The sequence below is a fragment of the Anoplolepis gracilipes genome, chromosome 15 (assembly GCF_047496725.1).
Source record: "Anoplolepis gracilipes chromosome 15, ASM4749672v1, whole genome shotgun sequence".
Classification (NCBI taxonomy): domain Eukaryota; kingdom Metazoa; phylum Arthropoda; class Insecta; order Hymenoptera; family Formicidae; genus Anoplolepis; species Anoplolepis gracilipes.
In genome coordinates this window covers 2,956,274-2,975,108 of record NC_132984.1, presented here as the reverse complement: position 1 = coordinate 2,975,108, position 18,835 = coordinate 2,956,274, and the positions used below count along the sequence as shown (strand labels likewise).

The window sequence follows — 18,835 nt, the reverse complement described above, 5'->3', positions numbered from 1 at the left end:
GGTCGGTTTACGTCGATACTCGCAACGCAAACGTTTGAATTTTGCGAATCACATCGCACTCTCGTATACCGACGAATAAATAATGAAACACCGATTAAAAAAAGGAACGATGATTTTATTAATTGATACAACCTTTGATAAAAATACGTAAGAAACGGAGCTGCCTTAAACACGACCGTAATGTTTAATAACTGCTCTGGATCTAATATGTCTGCGGTTGTTTACGAATAATCTTTTATAGGCGGACGTTGCTTTGATACAAGACAAAAAGTAAAGACAAATAAAACGTAAGTAAGTGACAAAAAAATTGCATAAACTGTACGCATAATACAAATGCAAAGTATGAGCTAAAGTATAAGCAAAGGTCGTAACAACTTATATAAACATCGATAATTTATATAACCATGTGACAATTACAGAGAAAGTTTCGATTCATCATTTCATTGGGTCATCAGGAAGAAAGCACGAAGAGAGACGGCTATTATATAATTGGGTAAATAAAATCTTATCTTATTTTATTTAACTGTCTTAATTACATGAAAAAATTAAATAAAAGTTTTAAACATTTTTTTAAATTTTACATATGTTGAAATTGTTTTCTCAAAAAATATTTTAATCGGTAATGGCTTTTCTCTCTAAGAAAATATAAAAATGTTTACAAAAAGTAATAAAAAGAAAGACTCTCAGAACTTTTATTTAGTTATTCAAGATATTTGTTTGTAGAAAAATACCTGCAAAAATACATAAAAAGAATAAAGCAAAAATTGGTTTGTTAAAAATATATATGTATATACTATTTATTATAGCTCGAAATACTATGAAATATAGATAAGTAACTTATATATATATATATATATATATATATATATATATATGTATATACTATTAATAGTTAATAAAAAGGCGCACCGCAAATGCACTGCGGGTAGAATGTTGACCGCGCGAATCGCTGACGCATGAAGACCAAGTTGCAGAGACACGGAAGCCGGAAGCGTCATTGAATTGCGAAAGGTGCAAGGAGCGAGGAAATTCAACTTTAGATTTTCTTCACTTGCACGTCTCGCCACGAATTGGACAACCTGACCATACTTGATCATGTTGCCGGGCGACCCCCTCCGAACAACTTCTCGGAGGTGATCTTAGAACATATATATAAATGGCAAGGTAGGGAAATAGTAGATAACCATGTAAAGAACTTGCGTTTGATGACAGAACTATCAATGTGATTAATATCAAATCAAACCATGGACAATTTTGGGACATGCGCATTGAAGATAAATAGGACTCCTTCTCATACAGATGTTGGACATACAATTCCTCTTTCATTTATATATGTTCTAAGAAGGTGATAAAATCGTTCACCACGAAGCAAGTGACGGACAGTTGACAATAATTATACTTAGGCAGTAAGTGAACTAACCAGTTAAACCGGAGTAATTATAAATCGCGAGAAATACAAACCCGCGACGTCAGTTAATTCGAGACAAACGTGAGGGAAAGTGACTGTGTAAATAAGATATAGAAAGATATTAATTAAATGAGTTAGTCAAGTGAATTAAGAGGAACTATTTTAGTGAAAGAAGCTACAAAATAAAGGAGATTGTCTAAATATATATCTGAAAAAAGGTGAGCATCTTGACTTCTTGGACTCCCACTTCTTTAACCCGGCAACGATTCCGAAAACTCTGTATTTCCGAAGCTAAGACATATTAATATTATTATCATTAATAATATATATTATTGTTACTAGCTTTCCATAGGTAATTATGAATATATACGACGGAATACACTTTCTGGCAGAAATACTATTTCTTATTTTGCAAGTTTCTTATTTCATTTGCAAGTGCACATTTAAAATATTTATTCCAATATCAAAAAAGAGCGTCGCTAATGAAATCGTTTTGGTACGTATAGAATTCATAATTTGCGTGGATATAAAAGATATATTTTTTTAACATTATCAGTTCAAGTAAAATTAATATTAACATAATATATATAAATATGTTAACAAATTTATTTTATCAAAACTTTATTTTTTCAAAGGAAGGACTTCCGGGGATGGATTTATTTTTTATTATTTTACCTTATTGCTAGAGATTATTCTATCAAATAGCAAATTTACACACAAACTCCTTTTTATGTCATTTTGGATACACTTTTAAAATTATTTAGAGCCACTTTATTATTAAATTTTCCCAAACAAAAATAAATTAAAACTAAAATAAGACTTATTGCTTTTTGTTTATTTTATAATTGTTTGATAAAGAAATTATTAAATTGTTCGCTGTTTAAATTGAGTAAAAATTTATAATCTATAAAATTTATGATAATATAATAATTCACGCAATACGAGGATTAAAACTTAATATATGCATATATTGCGGCAGATAACAGGCGCGGGTCACGGTATTGGAAAGGAATTAGCGATTGGTTATGCATCGTTAGGAGCAACAGTAATATGTTGGGATATCAATAAAGAAACCAACCAGCAAACGATGAAGGAGATTAAAATTATGGGGAAACAAAGAGTCTACGCATATCAGTAAATCAATATTGTTTAAATTCATATATTCAATAAAAAACGATTTTATATGCGTACAATTAACCATACAATCTAACCATTGTTAACGCTGATTACAAAATTTGATCGAGATTTTTATAGATGCAACGTAGCAGACAGGGAAGAAGTCTTTAGAGTTGCTAAAAAAGTGAGGGAAGAAGTCGGTGACGTTACTATTTTAGTCAACAATGCCGGTATAGGAATTGTTAAAAAACTTCTAGATCACAGCGTCGATGAAATTACACGAGTTATAGACGTCAATATAATGTCGCATTTTTGGGCAAGTGACATATATGTTATATTAAGATACACATATTAAGATGCATATATGTATATAAAATAATTGGGGCAATTTACATTATTTTTAGAAACAGAAGTACGCACTGAAAAAAATTAATTTACTACATTTACAATTACAACAAATTAAAGAGACAAAATAAAAGTACATATATATACACACATACACATGCACGCACGTGTAATAATACTTTCACAAATTGTTCTTAATGAAAATTACTTTTAGACATTGAGAGCGTTCCTACCAAGTATGATTGAAAAGAATCACGGTCACGTTGTGGCGATCTCATCAGTAGCAGCATTTTTGGGCGTTACACATGGTACGGTTTATTGCTCCACAAAATCCGCGATCAAAGGTAATTCAATCTTATTATAATTTTACACATCTATGGTATAATTATTAATATTTATTGTAAATTAATAAACATTATGCGTTTACAGTCAAACTGTAAAAACAGATACAATTACAGAGCATGTTTTTCAAATATTTTTTTTTCATGTGGATATTATAGCACTCATGGAAGCTGTCTTCAATGAGTTGTGTGCATATAGCAAAGGAAAATTTTTAATTAAATTTACTACCATTTATCCGGCCTTAATACTTACTGGACTTGTCAAAAAGCCAAGAATAAGGCAAGTTTATAACGATAGAAAATTAACGAATTGTAATTAATATTTCGTAATAACAATAGTGTGTAAAGTTATGAAATTCATACATTTTCTAAATTAGCATATTTGGACGGTTTTCTGCAGAAAGAAACTGAAAATTAAATAAAAAATTGAGAAACTAAGATCTTGCAATATTTTATTTTATTAAATACTTAAATATTATCTGCAAAAATGATTCAATTCATTCTGCGAACCTAATAGCGATACCTATTAGGTAACCAACCAACATTTAATTATTACTACTGTAGTTTAAATAAAAGAAAGTGAAAGTGCCCAACTCACTCAAATATAAAACTGAGAAAACGATAAATAAAGATTTATATAAAATTAAAATACCCCCTTAATTTTATGTCTATTGTATTTTATTAATTATTAATCAATTATTTATCAATCTTCGATTATTTAGTAATTATTAATAAATAATCGAAAGGTTGATATCACTAAATAAAAAATAAGTTTGCTAAAAACTCATGAAACATATGTTGGTAAAAATAATTCTTATTCAATATTTTTGATAAAAAGTTTTGAAGATGAATCTTGTATTGAAATAAAATTGAAAAAAAACGGATTGGAAGTTTCTATCGTAAAACTTTCTCTTATGTGGCCAGATCGTAAAAAATTACCTATATCGAAACTGTAAAACATTAAATCAATAATGCATTTGATACAACAGATTTGCAGATATTTCTATAAAAACATATATGGTAAAAAGATATTAAAAGACAATGTAGGTAGTTTCAATAAATCTCCTGATTTTATCTCGTTGTTAGAGAAAGAAAATTAAATTTAAATTTTTCCATATATATTAGATTTCTGTATTAAGTATGATAATCTACATTTTCTTGTTTTAAATTGTAAACTTTTAATTGTATTAAATGTTTTATTTTAAATTAATTGTTTAAAATTTTTTATAAATTTTTCTTTTAGTTAAACAGATTTAATAAATTGCAGAAAGAAATCAGTCCACAAAAACCTTTTTTTTATTAAATTTATATGTTAATGTAATAAATTCTACATTATTACAGAGGTAAAATATAGACAACAAAGTCTCATAGTGGATATGAAGTTAATGGAGAATTTTGAATTTTTATAAATTTTTATTTATCGTTTTATCAATTTTATATTTGAGTAAATTGATTCCCTTCTGCAGAAAGCCGTCCATTTGATAAAAAAAACTTTTGTTTTTTAATATCATAGTTCTTACATTACACATACATTTATAAAACATTGTATATTAAATAAGACATTTTTATAATAGTTATTATACTGAGAGATAATTTTATATTTTATTTATCAATAATATATAGATTTCCAATTATAATGAGAGGGCTTACACCGCGAAAAGCAGCTTCACTAATAATCGATGCGCAAAGACAAAATTTTCAAGAAAGAAGTATTCCTTCATATTGGTTGCCAATATTATATTTAATGAGGTATAAATCATACAAATAAAAATTCTATCATTAAATGTACATAATAGAATTTCAAATAAATCACTAAACAAGCTGCAACGCGACTCATAAATCATTAATAAATACAAATGCGATTTTATTACGATTATTATTATTTTGGTTTACATTTTCTACTCTAATAAAAATAATATTTTAATTTCAGAATAATGCCGAAGAAAGCAATATATTGTATATATGATTTCTTAGACATCGGCGCTGATGTAGAAGATTAAAAAATATGAAAGAATGGGTTTGTATACGAATTTGTTACTTTACATAAAAAACAATAAAAATATTTTATAATAATTATAATAATCATAGTAATTTTTTTATTATTTTAGTGCTCTGAAATACACAATATTTTGGAAAAATAATAATTTGGCTCTTAAATAAAACTAGTAATGTCAAGGAGAAAGGTGACATGAACCAGCGCAGGATGTAAAGGCGCGAATAAAAACTCAAGTCTTTTTAATAAAAAAACGCATTTATTTGAACTAAAACATTTAAAAGTACGCAGATACGTAAAATACAAAGGCTGGACCTTCAAATAAATGAGTTTTTTTTTTAATTAAAGAAACTTGAGTTTTTATTTGCGCTTCTTACATCCTGCGATGGCTCCTATTGTCTTTTCTGCGTGACATTAATAAAATAGATTGTACTTTAGAGTATTTTATTAAACCAATCGGTTCTTATATTCATATTTTATCATAACCGAATATGGATATGGCCATGTAGTTCTGGACGGCCATAAAATGGATGTAAGCGACCATATTCGACGTTAGTGTACAAAAAGTGGAAAAAACGTTGATATGAAAAATGACACCGTGGCTTTTCTCATGCTTCTCTCTGTTAATATACATAATAAACACATAGACACCTAACTTTTTTATTTTTATATTAATTTTTATAATACTTATCATATCATTTTGTTATTAATTTATTTATATTTATTATATATTGGTTTTTTAATCCTAGTGTAAAAGAACTAATAATGACATTTATTGTAATAAATTTAACAAAATAATTTTAAAAATTATATATATGTTTTTTTCGTATTATCTAAAAGATTCTTTTATATCTTTAAAATTAAGTTAATAGTATTTAGCATTAAAAAAGTTTGAAATAGATTAAAATAAAGAAATGTTTATTTTTATTTATTATACATTATAATTATAAAATGATATATACATAACTAAAATTTATCATTTTTTCGTGGATTTAATTAAAAAAATTATTTAAAATAGTCGCAATGGTCGAAGATTGACAAAACACATTTTTCTATGTTATTACGTATATTTCTTGTTATTTCTAATCTATGATATCCGCATCCGGTATGACTTTTTGCGGATAATAAATGAATTTACACATACGTACACACATACGCACAGACTCTCTCTCTCTCTCTTTCTCTCTCTTTCTCTCTCTCTGCCTCACATTCTCAGTTTATAAAATTTGATGTCACGCTTCTTCACAAATAATTATCAATATGTAACATTATCTATGTGCGCATTTGCAAGGTATCAAAGTGGTCGGACTTGTTTCCATATATATAAAGCGTAGCCAATTAGATGCTACAGTCTCCACTTCTGCCTTTCTTTACAGTATAAACAAACTTTTATTTAACTTCTTATAAAATCGCAGTAATTAGTATAGAAATTATTCTCGATCCACATACACAAAAATGAAAGATTCGTCCTTGATAATGCAAGCGCATTTCGTAAATTCATATAATATATAGTAAAAAATATTTCTGACAATCTATATTAAAGAATCTGTACTTTCTCTTTGCGTTATTTCTAAAACAGCCAATTATGTAATAGCACTTATATGCAAAAATTTTAAAGTATATGCAAGAATTAAAAATATATTCACAAATTGATTTTTATATAAAGTATCTTAGTACACTATAAATCATCAGTATATTATACATGTATTGTAACTCGTACATTAGATAAAAAAGTTTAGTCATACTTTTCATGATTATGCATATGCTGTAAATTTGATATGATCAATGATAAAATAATAATCTTCAAGCATAAACAATTAACTATCTATTCATTAAACAAAAAGATGCAATGAGAAATTAATTTTTCAAGTAATACAACTTCTTTTCCTTTCGTTAAATCATTTCTGCTCTTAAGCTACAGTTTTTTTTAATTGTGATAAAGAGATAATGATAAAAATTTTTGCAAAATTGATTATATATCACATCATAAATATATGAATGCATTAAAGACTAATATTATTCACAGTGAAAGAATTGAGATGTGTACCAAATTACATTTTTACTCACCATAGATTGTATAGTATATAAATGCCCTGGGCGATGAGTCTTTGACATCCAACTTATATTCTATCAGTTGAAACGCAATTTATCGGACTACAACATCAACGCTAAAGTTTAATAAGTAGAAGTAGTTTTCTTAACTGGCTTTGTCGAATTCTTGGTTCAACGACTATAAACGATTACATCCGCGAAATTCCTTAATCAAAATCTTTTTATTATTTCTAATGTTTGTAATACTTTATCCGAAATATCTGGCAGTGATTAGAAAGTTCTTTCCTGTTAGGCCAAACGTTGCAAAATATGGATATTTAATCATAGATTTATATGAATATGTGGCAACAAGGAAAAACTAAATATAATAGATGTCAATTTATAAGTAACTTTCACGAGCTTTGTGCTTAAAAGATGCTTAGACATTATATTATGCTAGAAAAAGATACATAAATCCGAGGCCTATTAGATGAATAATCTAAGATTATTGACTTAGGCTGTACTGGTATGATTATTGGCGCCGCTGATGGCACTAAACAAAGCAGCGCTATTGCGTTTAAAGCTTCCTACTTGCTCATCCGGCCATATCGGTTCCCCAAGCAAAGTCGACAAACTCTGGCACAATTTCTGATAATTCTCGCGCAACACCTCTTGATACTGGTGTTGGTCCGGTGTGATCAGTTTGCTATTAATTTGTAACGCTGTGTAACATATTTTGACAAACTCCCTAAAAAAAAATCTCAACGCAATCATAAAGCACTAATTTTTCAACATGTCGCGTGCGAGAGATTACGATAAAACGTACCTGAAAACGTCCTTCAATTCCTCCACTTTGTCATCGGAATATTGCGGAGACAAGGCTGGATCTAGGAACGCAGAGGCATAAGCCAGAGGACCGGCGTTCACCGTTACGCAAATACTACCCTGAAGACGTAACTGCAGCTTCTTTACGTCCGTCGGTCCGATCAAGGCTACGTCCTCCAATTCCTGAACACGTTGCCTCATTTCGTCCAAAGCAACCTCGATAGGACTCAGTTCCACTATTCGTTTCTCGGCAATTCCAATGCGTTTTTTCACATACGGAAAAGCATATTGTGCTGTAAAAGTAAACCATCAATCTTTATACCTCTTTTTTAAGACGAAATAAGATCTCATATAAGTGAATAAATAAATAATTCAAATTATTTGATATCTGATTGTACTTGTAAGAATAGTCCTGCGTTTCCATTGATCTTCCGGATTGCCTCTCGCTTTGCCCTCCTTAGTAAACGGCGTTTCGAACATGAAGCATGAAACATTGTGATTTTGCTCGAACTCAGTCTGTCGCACTTCCAACTCGGGCTTCTCAAAGTACGGTGTTACGTGCGTCACCTGAATGTACGCTATCTTGGGATCTAACTCGCTTATGTCGACTGGTACAGAATCCATTATCATTTTAACATTCTCAGACCCAAACTTTTCGCTATACAAGCGCAATAATCGTTCCGATATCTCGGATAATGATGTCACTTTGGGTTCCTTGTAGATATATTCTTGACCGTTTTCTTCTTCGAAATATGCCTAGATGACATAATACACGTGCACATTTTGTATCTCTTAGATGACAAGTCAATTTACATGCTCGCATATTAAACTTTTGAATTATACATAGATATGTCTCTCACCATGCCAAAGAATGCCACTCTGTAAAACCTTCCAAGTAGTCTCTTGCCGGTTCGTGTAACTTCCACAATTTTATTGTAGGCTTGCGCCAAGTGCGAATAGGAATTTGCCAGAGCCTCGTAATTTCTTCTCTCTTCGTACATAGGAACTATCAAGCGATATAAGTGTCCGAGCAATTCGAAACGCTCGGCTTTCTCCAAAGTGTCAGCACAAACTTCTAATTGCTCGAGAAGAAGATTTTCATTGTAGTGAATATCTTGAACACCTAGAAAAAAAAATTAATTAAATTAGTGTCTTTTATTTATACTCATTTTCAATTTATACGTCCATGTATGAGAGTAACTCAATAAATAAGGTAACAAGACATTCTACATATTTCTGGATATAGTTAACATTATCTTATTTATTGAACTATCATAGTAGCATACGATAAAACTGCAACAACACAGACAATAAACACGATAAAACAAAGCAAACATACAAATCTCACCAGCGTCGAGCTTAAGATTACGCTCATCTTTTGATATGTTGGCAGAGATGCTATCGAAAGCCTCTGCGCCCTGTGGATGAACTTTCCGCAATTTCAGATACTCAGCCATTAATGCTGCGATATGCAGTTGGCAACAAGCAGCCTTAAAAATAAAACAAATATGTATTATTGAAATATGAATTATGCAAGAGAGTCTAATGAAACAATTTTTTTTTCCAACAAGAGTTACATTTTGCGTGATAATTTGTAAAAATACCTCCGAAAAGTTGCCATCTCTGGCATGATTCCTGGCCATTGTCTCCAACCAAGTGTGTCTCAATTCGGGCGTGCTGGCATACGAGTTTGCCAAACTGTGTTGCAAGTCGACCAACATCTCAGGATCGTTATTATGTTCTCGCATTTGCGCAGTTGCCATTAAAACCGTTCGTATCCTTTTATTGAGATCCTTCACTTCGACTGGAAAACCCGTGCCTTTCATAACTTTGTCGGAGGAGGCGTAACTGTTAATCAACGACAGCGATTCTTGAAAACGCGAGTTATTCAAGCCAATTACATTTCCCAGCATTTGGGAGACTGAAATTATCACCTATAAAAAAAACAGAAAATTGATTATTGTGCTGTTTTTTAGCTATAATAATACAGTTTTTAAATGTGTCGTAGGATGAAACGAAAGGAATTAGCCATTACACTTGTAAATTCGAGTATTGTGCCTACCTGCAAATGCACTCTAGTCAATCCTTTTCGACTAGTAAACTCAAAGTTACTTCTCATGAGCAAATACAGCAAAGCGCAGGACTCTTGTCGTATTGAGCTCAGTTTGCTATTGCAACAACGTAGCAACTCGTAACACAAACGTCCACAAAGCACAGCATTGCCTACAAAATAAAGATATTTATTTAAGCTTTTTATATGTATTTTATGTAACTTTCTCCATTATACATGCAATCTCTTATCGAAAGGCTCACAATCAGCTGTGCATTTATTCTTCCTCTATTATAAATAAAGCCTAATTTTTTAATTTTCAAAAATCAATGTTTACCTTGAAAAAGTGCCACAGAATAATTGTTCAAAAAAGCTCGAAACCCAGCAAAAACATGACGTAATAAAGTTTCCGATTGACCGACTTGAAGGAACGATAAATAAATGTTGAAAAGCTTTTGCATAACTGCGTTGTCGCCTTCGTTCGCCAAAAGAATATCCTGTAAAAAATGAGATGTTAATTTTTGAAATCTAGATAAATATGTTTCTATAGATTTCTTTATTTTCTTAATATTCTTAAATTAAAAAGTAGACATTTATTTTTTTTTTTCATTTCCTCCCCCTATAGTCTGTCTAAAACAATCAATTTTTCTGTCTTCGGCAATTTTATTCTTATGGCATAATATAATTACTTCAGAAATAATTAAAATCCAGAGAATAATTAGCGACTTATTTTACACATGAAACTATTGGATAAAAACATTTTCAAACTTATTAATTGTAATTACTTTAAAATGGATACAGAAGAGCCCCAAGCAATCCAGCGCGATAAGGCCGACTTCCGTTGCCATATTTGCTTCTAGCAGAGCTTGATACACCTTGCTGCTTTCGTTTTCAACAAGATTTTCCCTGGTAACTGTATTGTGAGGTTGCAATGTGCTGGTGGCTGGATTGTCAGTGGTGAAATCCGGTGGTGCCATTCTAGCCGGTAAAGTCATCGCTTTGACGGTACGCGGTTTTCCGACGTTACTCGCGGCATTGGCGGCTATTTGTCTCTTACCGATATATTTGAAATGATGCAAGCTCATTCTAAGAATAGGAAAGGGAGAACAATGTTATTCGTGTTTTTAAGCTCTAAAAAATAAATATGCTAAACACATGATGTCACAATAATGTCATTATATTCTTTCAAAAATAATCTTATTCCTCTGTTTTGCTATATTATTTTAGTCTGCTTGCCACTCACTCAATCACTGTGAAGAAGCTTAGTATTTCTGTATCGCTGCATTGTTGCCACCAGGCAATCACCTGATGGTCACCCAAATATTTTACAATGAACAGAAAGCAGAGTAGTATATCCTTCACTTCTGAAGACTGCAATTTATCACATCTAGGCGACGACTGTGTCACGCTCAAAGTACGTGAATGCCTCTTCTTCTCGCCTGTTCCATTTTCCACCAATTCCCTAACAATGGCAGTCTCCTGAGAAATGTTGGACTGAGATGCGCCAGACACCGTCGACGTGTCGGATTCAACGCTAGTGCAAGAATATCCATTTACTAATCCTTGACCCGCAATTGCGGCAAAGTAAGTCGAGTCTCGCAGATGCATAGATGTTCTCACGGGTGACTGAGTATCCAGGTGAAGAGTCAATCTGCGGACGACAGTAAAACAATTACAACATTAAATCTTTCTTTTTTTTTTTTATTTTCAATTATTAATCGATAAATATCTAATAAATCAATCAAAACTAATACCTGTGAATGGACTTGGGTGTGCCTGCGGCTGTGCTACTAATAGTGCTATCCTTTGTTGCCAAAAACGAACTGCTAGTTGACACCCTGTTTGTACTGTTTTGTTTCATTTCTACCTTAATTTCACTTTCTTGTACAGATTGCAATCGGTGCAAGTTCTCCAATACAATCCCGAGCCATGGTATATAAATTGAAGCTATTCTACTCAGTTGACCCTGCAACAATTAATTAAAATTCAGAAAAGCAAGCAGTTATAATAGTCTGCAACTAAATTATAATTCTCTTCAATTTTTTAAAAAATAATATCGATTCTTCCAAGAATGTTTCTCACAGTTTGCCTTCAAATTAAAAGAACATGAAAAGTCACGCACCTTATTCTGATATCTATCGTCCAATTCATGCTTTGCCATTAGATCTCGTAAAGTGTTTATGGCCACCTTACGAATCTGCACAATTTCGTTGAGGGAAGTTTTAACTTCTTGCATCAGAAGACCAACTAGGAAGTGGTGTTTGCAGAACTCCTCCGTGAGACAATATTCATTCATTAAATCTGTCATTCAAATAAAATTTTTCAATTTTATCTACTTTACACATTCTAATTGTGTAATAAAGCTGAAATTTACACATAGTGTTATATAAATGCGTGTATAAAATAGACAAGTAAGAGAGTGCATATAGGATTTTTAGTTCACAAATGCGATCATATTATGCGAAAAAAAATATAAATAGTGCATATATATGTATATAATTGTCGATTTGAGAAATCCTTTAATTTTACTGGTGTTTCTAAAGTATAATTGACTAGAACTCGCATTGTAACTATGCACATAAATAACTATAAACAAGAAAATATTAATTACACATATTCGTGCGTGGATATATAAATATAAACGTACCATCGCATTCTGGTTCTCTCTCACAATCAGTGTCATTGTCATCTTTTAAACAACACGCGAAATGATTAAGTTTAACAATAAATTAGTATCACTTTCACCGCAATTCTTGCAGACAATTCTTGCGATAATAAGAACCTACCTCTAGAAACGAGACGCGACTGCATCATTGGCAAGTTGAATGATACGTAGTGCTCGTGAGAGCAGATGATCTGTAGAAAGGTGAACTTGAAATCGTGCAATGTACGTTGATCACCGGGCGAAAAGTTGTCCAGATAAGAATTGATGAGACAAAACACGAAACCACGGTCCATGAATGTGAGACATCGCTATGAAAATCAAAAGACAGTTACGATAAAGATATACATATATATCTGATAATTTCTCGTACACAATATTATATACCTTCAAAAATTGTGCAAGACTTTTGTTCAATTCATGTGTCTCCACTGGCATTTCTCTGTACTTGGTCATTAGATACGGCATAATTACCTCCAATAACGTCTTGATCTTCTCGTGATAGTCTTTCGAGAAACGCTCGTTTCTATGCATCTGAAATATGTTAGTTCGCATTAATTCTTACACCAGATATATTAATGTATCTGTGCAGATGCAAGACATTTCGAGCAATCTACACATATTTACATAATTACAGACAATTTCCAACGCAAATTACCTTTATTCTACCAGTACTTAGGAGATATTGCGCCATACTTTTGATCATTATTTCAAAAAAGAAACTCGAGTGGTGCATAAACTTGTTCACTACCAGAAAATCAGTGTTGTTCGGTTGTAGCAAAGTTGGCAAATGTTTCGCCAGTTGCTCGTGAACCGTGACGTTTCCATTTCGTAGAGGAGGCAGCACAAACACGAACTACATACACGAATAGAATCAAAATAAATCGACAATGTAATTGAAATATTCAACTTTAATTTTAAATATTCAGAATCTAAATCTTTTTGTACCTTGATGTACGCTTGTAGAATTTCCTTGCGTCCGGCTTCGTGCACCATATTTATAAAGTGTATCAAAACTCTGATCACGTACAATCCAATCTCCTGACTAGTGTTGCACGCCAACAATACAAACAACTGATTCAATATAGTAGGTAGAAACGTGATAACGGTGACTAGTTGAATCGCGTGTGCTGCTTTCAAAATTTTGCAGGTTTCTGAATCCGATGGTATTGTTGAGGGCTTCGTGTCCAGAATGCGTTCAGCATGAACGAACAGATTGTGCAGATGAAGGTCTCGTGTAAATACCGTTGAAATTAATTGGAAAGATACTGTGAAAATGGGTCGTTGGGAGTCGATCCACGTAATATCCGGTCCCGCGTTCTGCGATCACATACAAGTCACATTCATATTATTTCTAACTAAATATATTAGGTTTGTTTTTTATTCCTGTACTTCTGAACTAGTGCAATAAGTTAGAATAAGAGAAATATACTTTTTCTCGTTTTAACTTACTGCACTAGTTCAGAAGTGCAGGAATAAAAAACAAACCTATTGTTTCGTCACACATGCATGTCTCTACTGAATGTAATTGCATTCAGTGTTTGTTTCTGAGTGTAATCGCTTCTTTCATTGTTTCGTCAACTAATTTATTTCAATATAATTACGATGTAATTTATATTAATAGTCATTTAATGATATTAATTAGTAATACCAATAATCGATCTTACTCTTACCCCTTTTCCTAGTCCAAGGGGTTGTATGGAAAGATATCCATGTGGCAAGTGCGTAGCTACAGACAGTACCTGAATACTCGATTCCACGTCTACGTTCAGTCTGTAGAATTTTAAAAACATATTTATCAATAAAAGTGCAAATATATCAGCAATTTTAGCTCCAAATCATTAATTTCATCAAACAATTCGCCTACCTTCCTTTACTCAGTAAGGGTGCCCACGCATAGCCGACGCAACTTTCAACGCCGTTTTCCTTTTTCTTATTCATATCACAGCTTATGTGGTAAAAGGAAAATAGTATATGATGCTTCGCGTGCAACTTTGTGGGCAGCTTCATCTTGATCTCTTCATACCAAGAGGGTACCGCGTTGTGATGTAAAACTGCACATGATGCTCGCAGACATAATAATGGTGTACCAGGTTTTCCATAAATCGCCTATTACAAATTTAAAAAAAAATAAATAAAAGCTTATAGATTCCATAATTTTCGTATAAATTTTTACAAGAGAAAGCTTTTATCATTCGTACTCTTAAAGGTTTGACATTCTCGCCATCGTCGTCGCGAAGCTCCACGATACACGCTATGTTCCTAGCTCGGGTAAACATTTTCTGACTGTCAAAACAGAGCGTCTGCGGATATACGTAGAGATGATTTAGGTACGTCGTGTACGGATGCACAATGTCTTTCTCAGAAGTACTTTCGAACTCGGCGATCTCGATCGTCGGCTCTGCCGTTGGAGGTATCGGAAATGGCTTTAATGGCGCTAGGCAAGTCGACAATGTATCTAGAAATCATATTTTATGTGTCATGTGTCTGGAATTGTATTCGAAATTATAAATTATAATTTCTTTTTCCATAACAAAAATTAAAAACCATTCTAATTGTTGACAAGGATTGCTAAAATATTTCTACTTAAAATAATTAATAACTTTGCCTGTTTATTTATAATTGATAAAATAATTAAGTTTGGCTCTTGTATACTGATATTGCATATTCAATTTATTTTTTTCGGATTTTTAAATTCTTAAATTTCGAGATTTGTAAATTTTTTTTAGCCCTGAGAGACTCTCAAAATTTTATTAAGCTAAATTGTATTGTTCAATTACTCACTTTCAGGGATGTCTGTAATAGATTCTATTTTGATTTTTAACCAACCAGGTATCACAGTCAATTTGCTAAGCTTCTCAGGTCTGCAAAAAAATGTTATCAATATATATATATATATTATATCTGCAGCACACACATTAAGTTATAAATATCTTTAAATCATATTAAATAATTATGAGCATACTTTCTATATTCTGAAAGGAGTTTTAATAGTTCTTCATCCTTTATTTTGTTGTTTTCTTGTCTATATATCGCTGGAAAGTCTGAGGATGTATCCAATTCGTTACTATATAATCTAAACAATGGCCTTGCAGCCCATGCAAATGGCATTCTATAGTTTCCCAGCCTGAAAAAATACGATTACAAAGTCTTTCATATAATTATTTCTTTGATTGTCTATTTGTTTATTTAAACCAAGAAGTTTGGGTTTCGACATTGCACAATACAAAAAAAAAAAAAAAATCTGAAACTTACAATCTTACCTTTGACAACACGCTCGGGCTTGTTTGTGCACCTTCAAGCCCAATCTTGGATCCTTAGTAGCTCTCAAATACGGTTCTGAGATCTGGCATATGTTTCCTTGAAGCAACTTATCTATTCTGACGACCAGAAATATATCTGGATGAGGATTATTAATATTGAATATGGCCTGCAACAAAAATTGGTTTTCAGACTTTGAGTATTTTTTTATAAATCCTAATCTCGCATTTCCATATTTATATTTGTAGGATATACGATTTGCAAAATTATCAATTTCTCTCCTGCTTTTCTTGTATTTAAATAATCGCATACCTGTTTCGGATACTTGATCCAATCTGAAGGAATATTTTTCAATTCCCCAGGAAGAGTAATATCTTCCGTTTCCGTTGTGATTCCTGTGGGACTCAATTCTCTCGTCATATCCCGGACCATTTCGTGATTAATATCGAAATGAAAGTTCTCCGTCAGTTTTCTACCGTTTCTCGCGTCAAATAAACTCAACGTTGTATAATAAGGTTCCACTTGGCACAAAGATTCCTTTTCGTCGATCGGCGCTTGCAGTCGAAACTTGAGGCTCTCGCACTTGACAAAGATCCTATTGCCAAACTGCTCCTTATATGGATCCACGTTATGATCGGCAATTTGCCCTGTATTCACCTTGGCATGGGGTATATAAGGATACACACTAAATAGTCTTTTTCTGTTCTCTCTCCTCGCTAGAGCGATGCTGGTGTCAGTCTCTCTGGAGTACTTAATCAATTGTGGATTCATGCTCTGTTCAAGGCCCTTCAGTGTGCCATAAACCTAAAATTAAAACATAAAATAATTAGATAGAGTTATAAAAATCCGTTTTTTGATCTATAAAAAAAAGTTAAGAATTGATAACTGATTAAAATAACTTGGAAGTAATGACTACCTGCATGGGTTGTGGCGATGGCGGAGGTGTGTTACAGGCTCTCTCCAGTGAAGCAGCACGTTTTTCCTCTTGTTGTTTATAATGCTGTATCACGGAACTGAGCTTTAACAACCAATCTTGCATATCGGTCTCACTATCGGCAGCCAGAGTATAAGATTTATGAGTGTCGCTCATTCGTAGCTCGAAACAATATCTCCCACGCTTTGAATTTCTAACAACTTCCGTGCAAAAGTCCATCACTATTGTCAGTTTTGCCTCCCCTTTTCTCTCATCTTTAAAAAATTCCAGTATATAAGTGCCATCAACCTCCTGCCTGAGATGACAGAAACGTCTCTTGAACGATTTCGAAGCAAACATTCTATCTGTACTACCAATTTCAGGACCTTTCATCAAATAACCTTCCTTTGTTATACCATCGTTCTTTGTCAATTCCTATAAAAATATATACAGCCATGCTTAGATGAAAATAAAGCGACGAAAATAAAGCTCTCAAAAAGAAACATAATACTTAAATAATTCAAAATTCTAAACATCCATCAAAAATGTCACTAATACTGCAATGCAAATTTTCTAAAATGAGAAAAAGATATTACCTCATCTACTTGATCCACTTCTGTATCAATTTCATAAACTTCATCTTTTAAATCGTCCGCTTTCAATATTCTAAAAATTTAAGAAAAAAAAAGATTATATTTACAAAACAATGGATAATTTTTAATAATTAATTCATAATTAATTCTGACATTAGATTCATACTTTGGCAATTCAAGATAAGTTCCACTATACGCTGCATATTTATAATGTACAAGATTCCAATTGGATGTATAACTATGTAAACATTCCTTTGTCAGGAGATTTTCCACTCCTTCTTCGCTTTCTGTAATATGCTGTACCGTTGGTACCATACTACGATATCTTCTTGGCAGAACCACTTGCTGTAAAAAATATATATAATTTACATTTAATATTTACAGTTATAATTATTTATAATATATTTTTTATAATAATAATAATTATTATAATTATTAATAATACATGTATTATAATTATTATAATTTAATATTTAATAATAATTATAATTTTCCTCTATCTCAAGAGAAATAATATCCTAAATTTTTCAATTAGATAATTATCTGTTTACAAAACTAAATTAAAGGCATGTTAGAAATAAAAGATATTTTGTATTAAGTATTTTATATGTTTTTATCTCATGCCTTGGTGTTATTTTTACTATGCTGGCTTATCTATAAATGAAGCGGATGATGCTGACAAGCTTATAGATAAGCAGTGTATGCGATAACTTACAGAAATATCATCTTGAGGATAAAGCAGTAATTCTCGTTGAGGATCATTCTGCAACAGAGTCTTATTCTTCAGAATGAAATTCTCAAAATCAATGGGTTCGACCAGGTGTGGTTTATTCTGCAAAAAGACAATAATATATAAACAAAATACAAATGTTAGAGATAAAGGGTAACATAATACAATTATCAAACATATAAAGTCTATGATTTTTTCATTATTTCTACAAAAATCTACCTTGGCTTCGATTAAACGAATTTAACTAATTAATAAAGTTTAAAATTTGAAAGAATTCCAACTTGTTTACACTTTATATACTCAATGATAAGGGGACCTTCCCGCGCTCTCGCGATAACCGTGAGCGTTCTCGCGTACGTAAAGGGCCTCGGTGAACACCCAGTTCCGGAGGTAGACATTGGTAGCCCGATCTCACCTGCACTGTACTCTCGCGGACAACCTGGGACACGGTCTCCCGTAACTGCGCCGCCATGCCGGGTTTCCCCAGGCCACGGGTGAACTTCCTCTCGCTCATCTCGCACGTCAGCCCCGTCAGCTGCGCAGATCGATGCCGATCGATCCCGAAAC

The 18,835-nt window shown here is 32.2% G+C and overlaps 3 protein-coding genes across 11 annotated transcripts in view; 2 read left to right on the top strand and 1 right to left on the bottom strand.

The window, feature by feature from the left end:
* The window catches only part of LOC140674286 (cytochrome P450 4C1-like), a 42,549-nt gene extending 42,053 nt beyond the window's left edge, over positions 1-496 (top strand). For both annotated transcript variants that reach the window (XM_072907716.1, XM_072907718.1), the window contains one exon: positions 420-496. The gene's annotated coding sequence lies outside the window, so the exon portion shown is untranslated. The remainder of the gene's footprint in view (positions 1-419) is intronic.
* Positions 497-926: 430 nt separating this feature from the next.
* Positions 927-5,845, top strand: LOC140674289 (short-chain dehydrogenase/reductase family 16C member 6-like). 2 transcript variants are annotated; one of them, XM_072907726.1, is made up of 9 exons: positions 929-1,626; positions 1,751-1,904; positions 2,388-2,542; positions 2,663-2,840; positions 3,084-3,213; positions 3,370-3,490; positions 4,834-4,959; positions 5,141-5,227; positions 5,319-5,844. In XM_072907726.1, the coding sequence occupies exons 2-8, from the start codon at positions 1,767-1,769 to the stop codon at positions 5,208-5,210; spliced, it is 918 nt and encodes a 305-aa protein (XP_072763827.1). In that variant the 5' UTR covers positions 929-1,626; positions 1,751-1,766; the 3' UTR covers positions 5,211-5,227; positions 5,319-5,844. The 2 variants fall into 2 exon arrangements, with proteins under 2 accessions (XP_072763828.1, XP_072763827.1); XM_072907727.1 differs by lacking the exon at positions 4,834-4,959 and having other exon boundaries at positions 927-1,626; positions 5,319-5,845.
* A 259-nt stretch (positions 5,846-6,104) lies between these two features.
* Positions 6,105-18,818, bottom strand: Ziz (dedicator of cytokinesis protein Ziz). Of its 7 annotated transcripts, none has more exons than XM_072907707.1 (29): positions 18,684-18,818; positions 18,254-18,370; positions 17,705-17,883; positions 17,542-17,611; positions 16,949-17,380; positions 16,345-16,836; positions 16,035-16,201; positions 15,737-15,898; positions 15,556-15,635; positions 14,973-15,229; positions 14,639-14,880; positions 14,439-14,544; positions 13,720-14,091; positions 13,430-13,627; positions 13,159-13,305; positions 12,896-13,082; positions 12,757-12,798; positions 12,232-12,410; positions 11,864-12,075; positions 11,353-11,760; positions 10,895-11,195; positions 10,447-10,606; positions 10,122-10,282; positions 9,664-9,993; positions 9,399-9,549; positions 8,920-9,182; positions 8,458-8,815; positions 8,061-8,352; positions 6,105-7,982 (listed from the first exon to the last, which is right to left on the bottom strand). In XM_072907707.1, exons 1-29 carry the CDS (start codon positions 18,780-18,782, stop codon positions 7,748-7,750), a joined length of 6,399 nt encoding a protein of 2,132 aa, XP_072763808.1. In that variant the 5' UTR covers positions 18,783-18,818; the 3' UTR covers positions 6,105-7,747. The 7 variants fall into 7 exon arrangements, with proteins under 7 accessions (XP_072763808.1, XP_072763810.1, XP_072763809.1 ...); XM_072907709.1 differs by having other exon boundaries at positions 9,408-9,549; XM_072907708.1 differs by having other exon boundaries at positions 14,445-14,544.
* Positions 18,819-18,835: the final 17 nt, after the last annotated feature.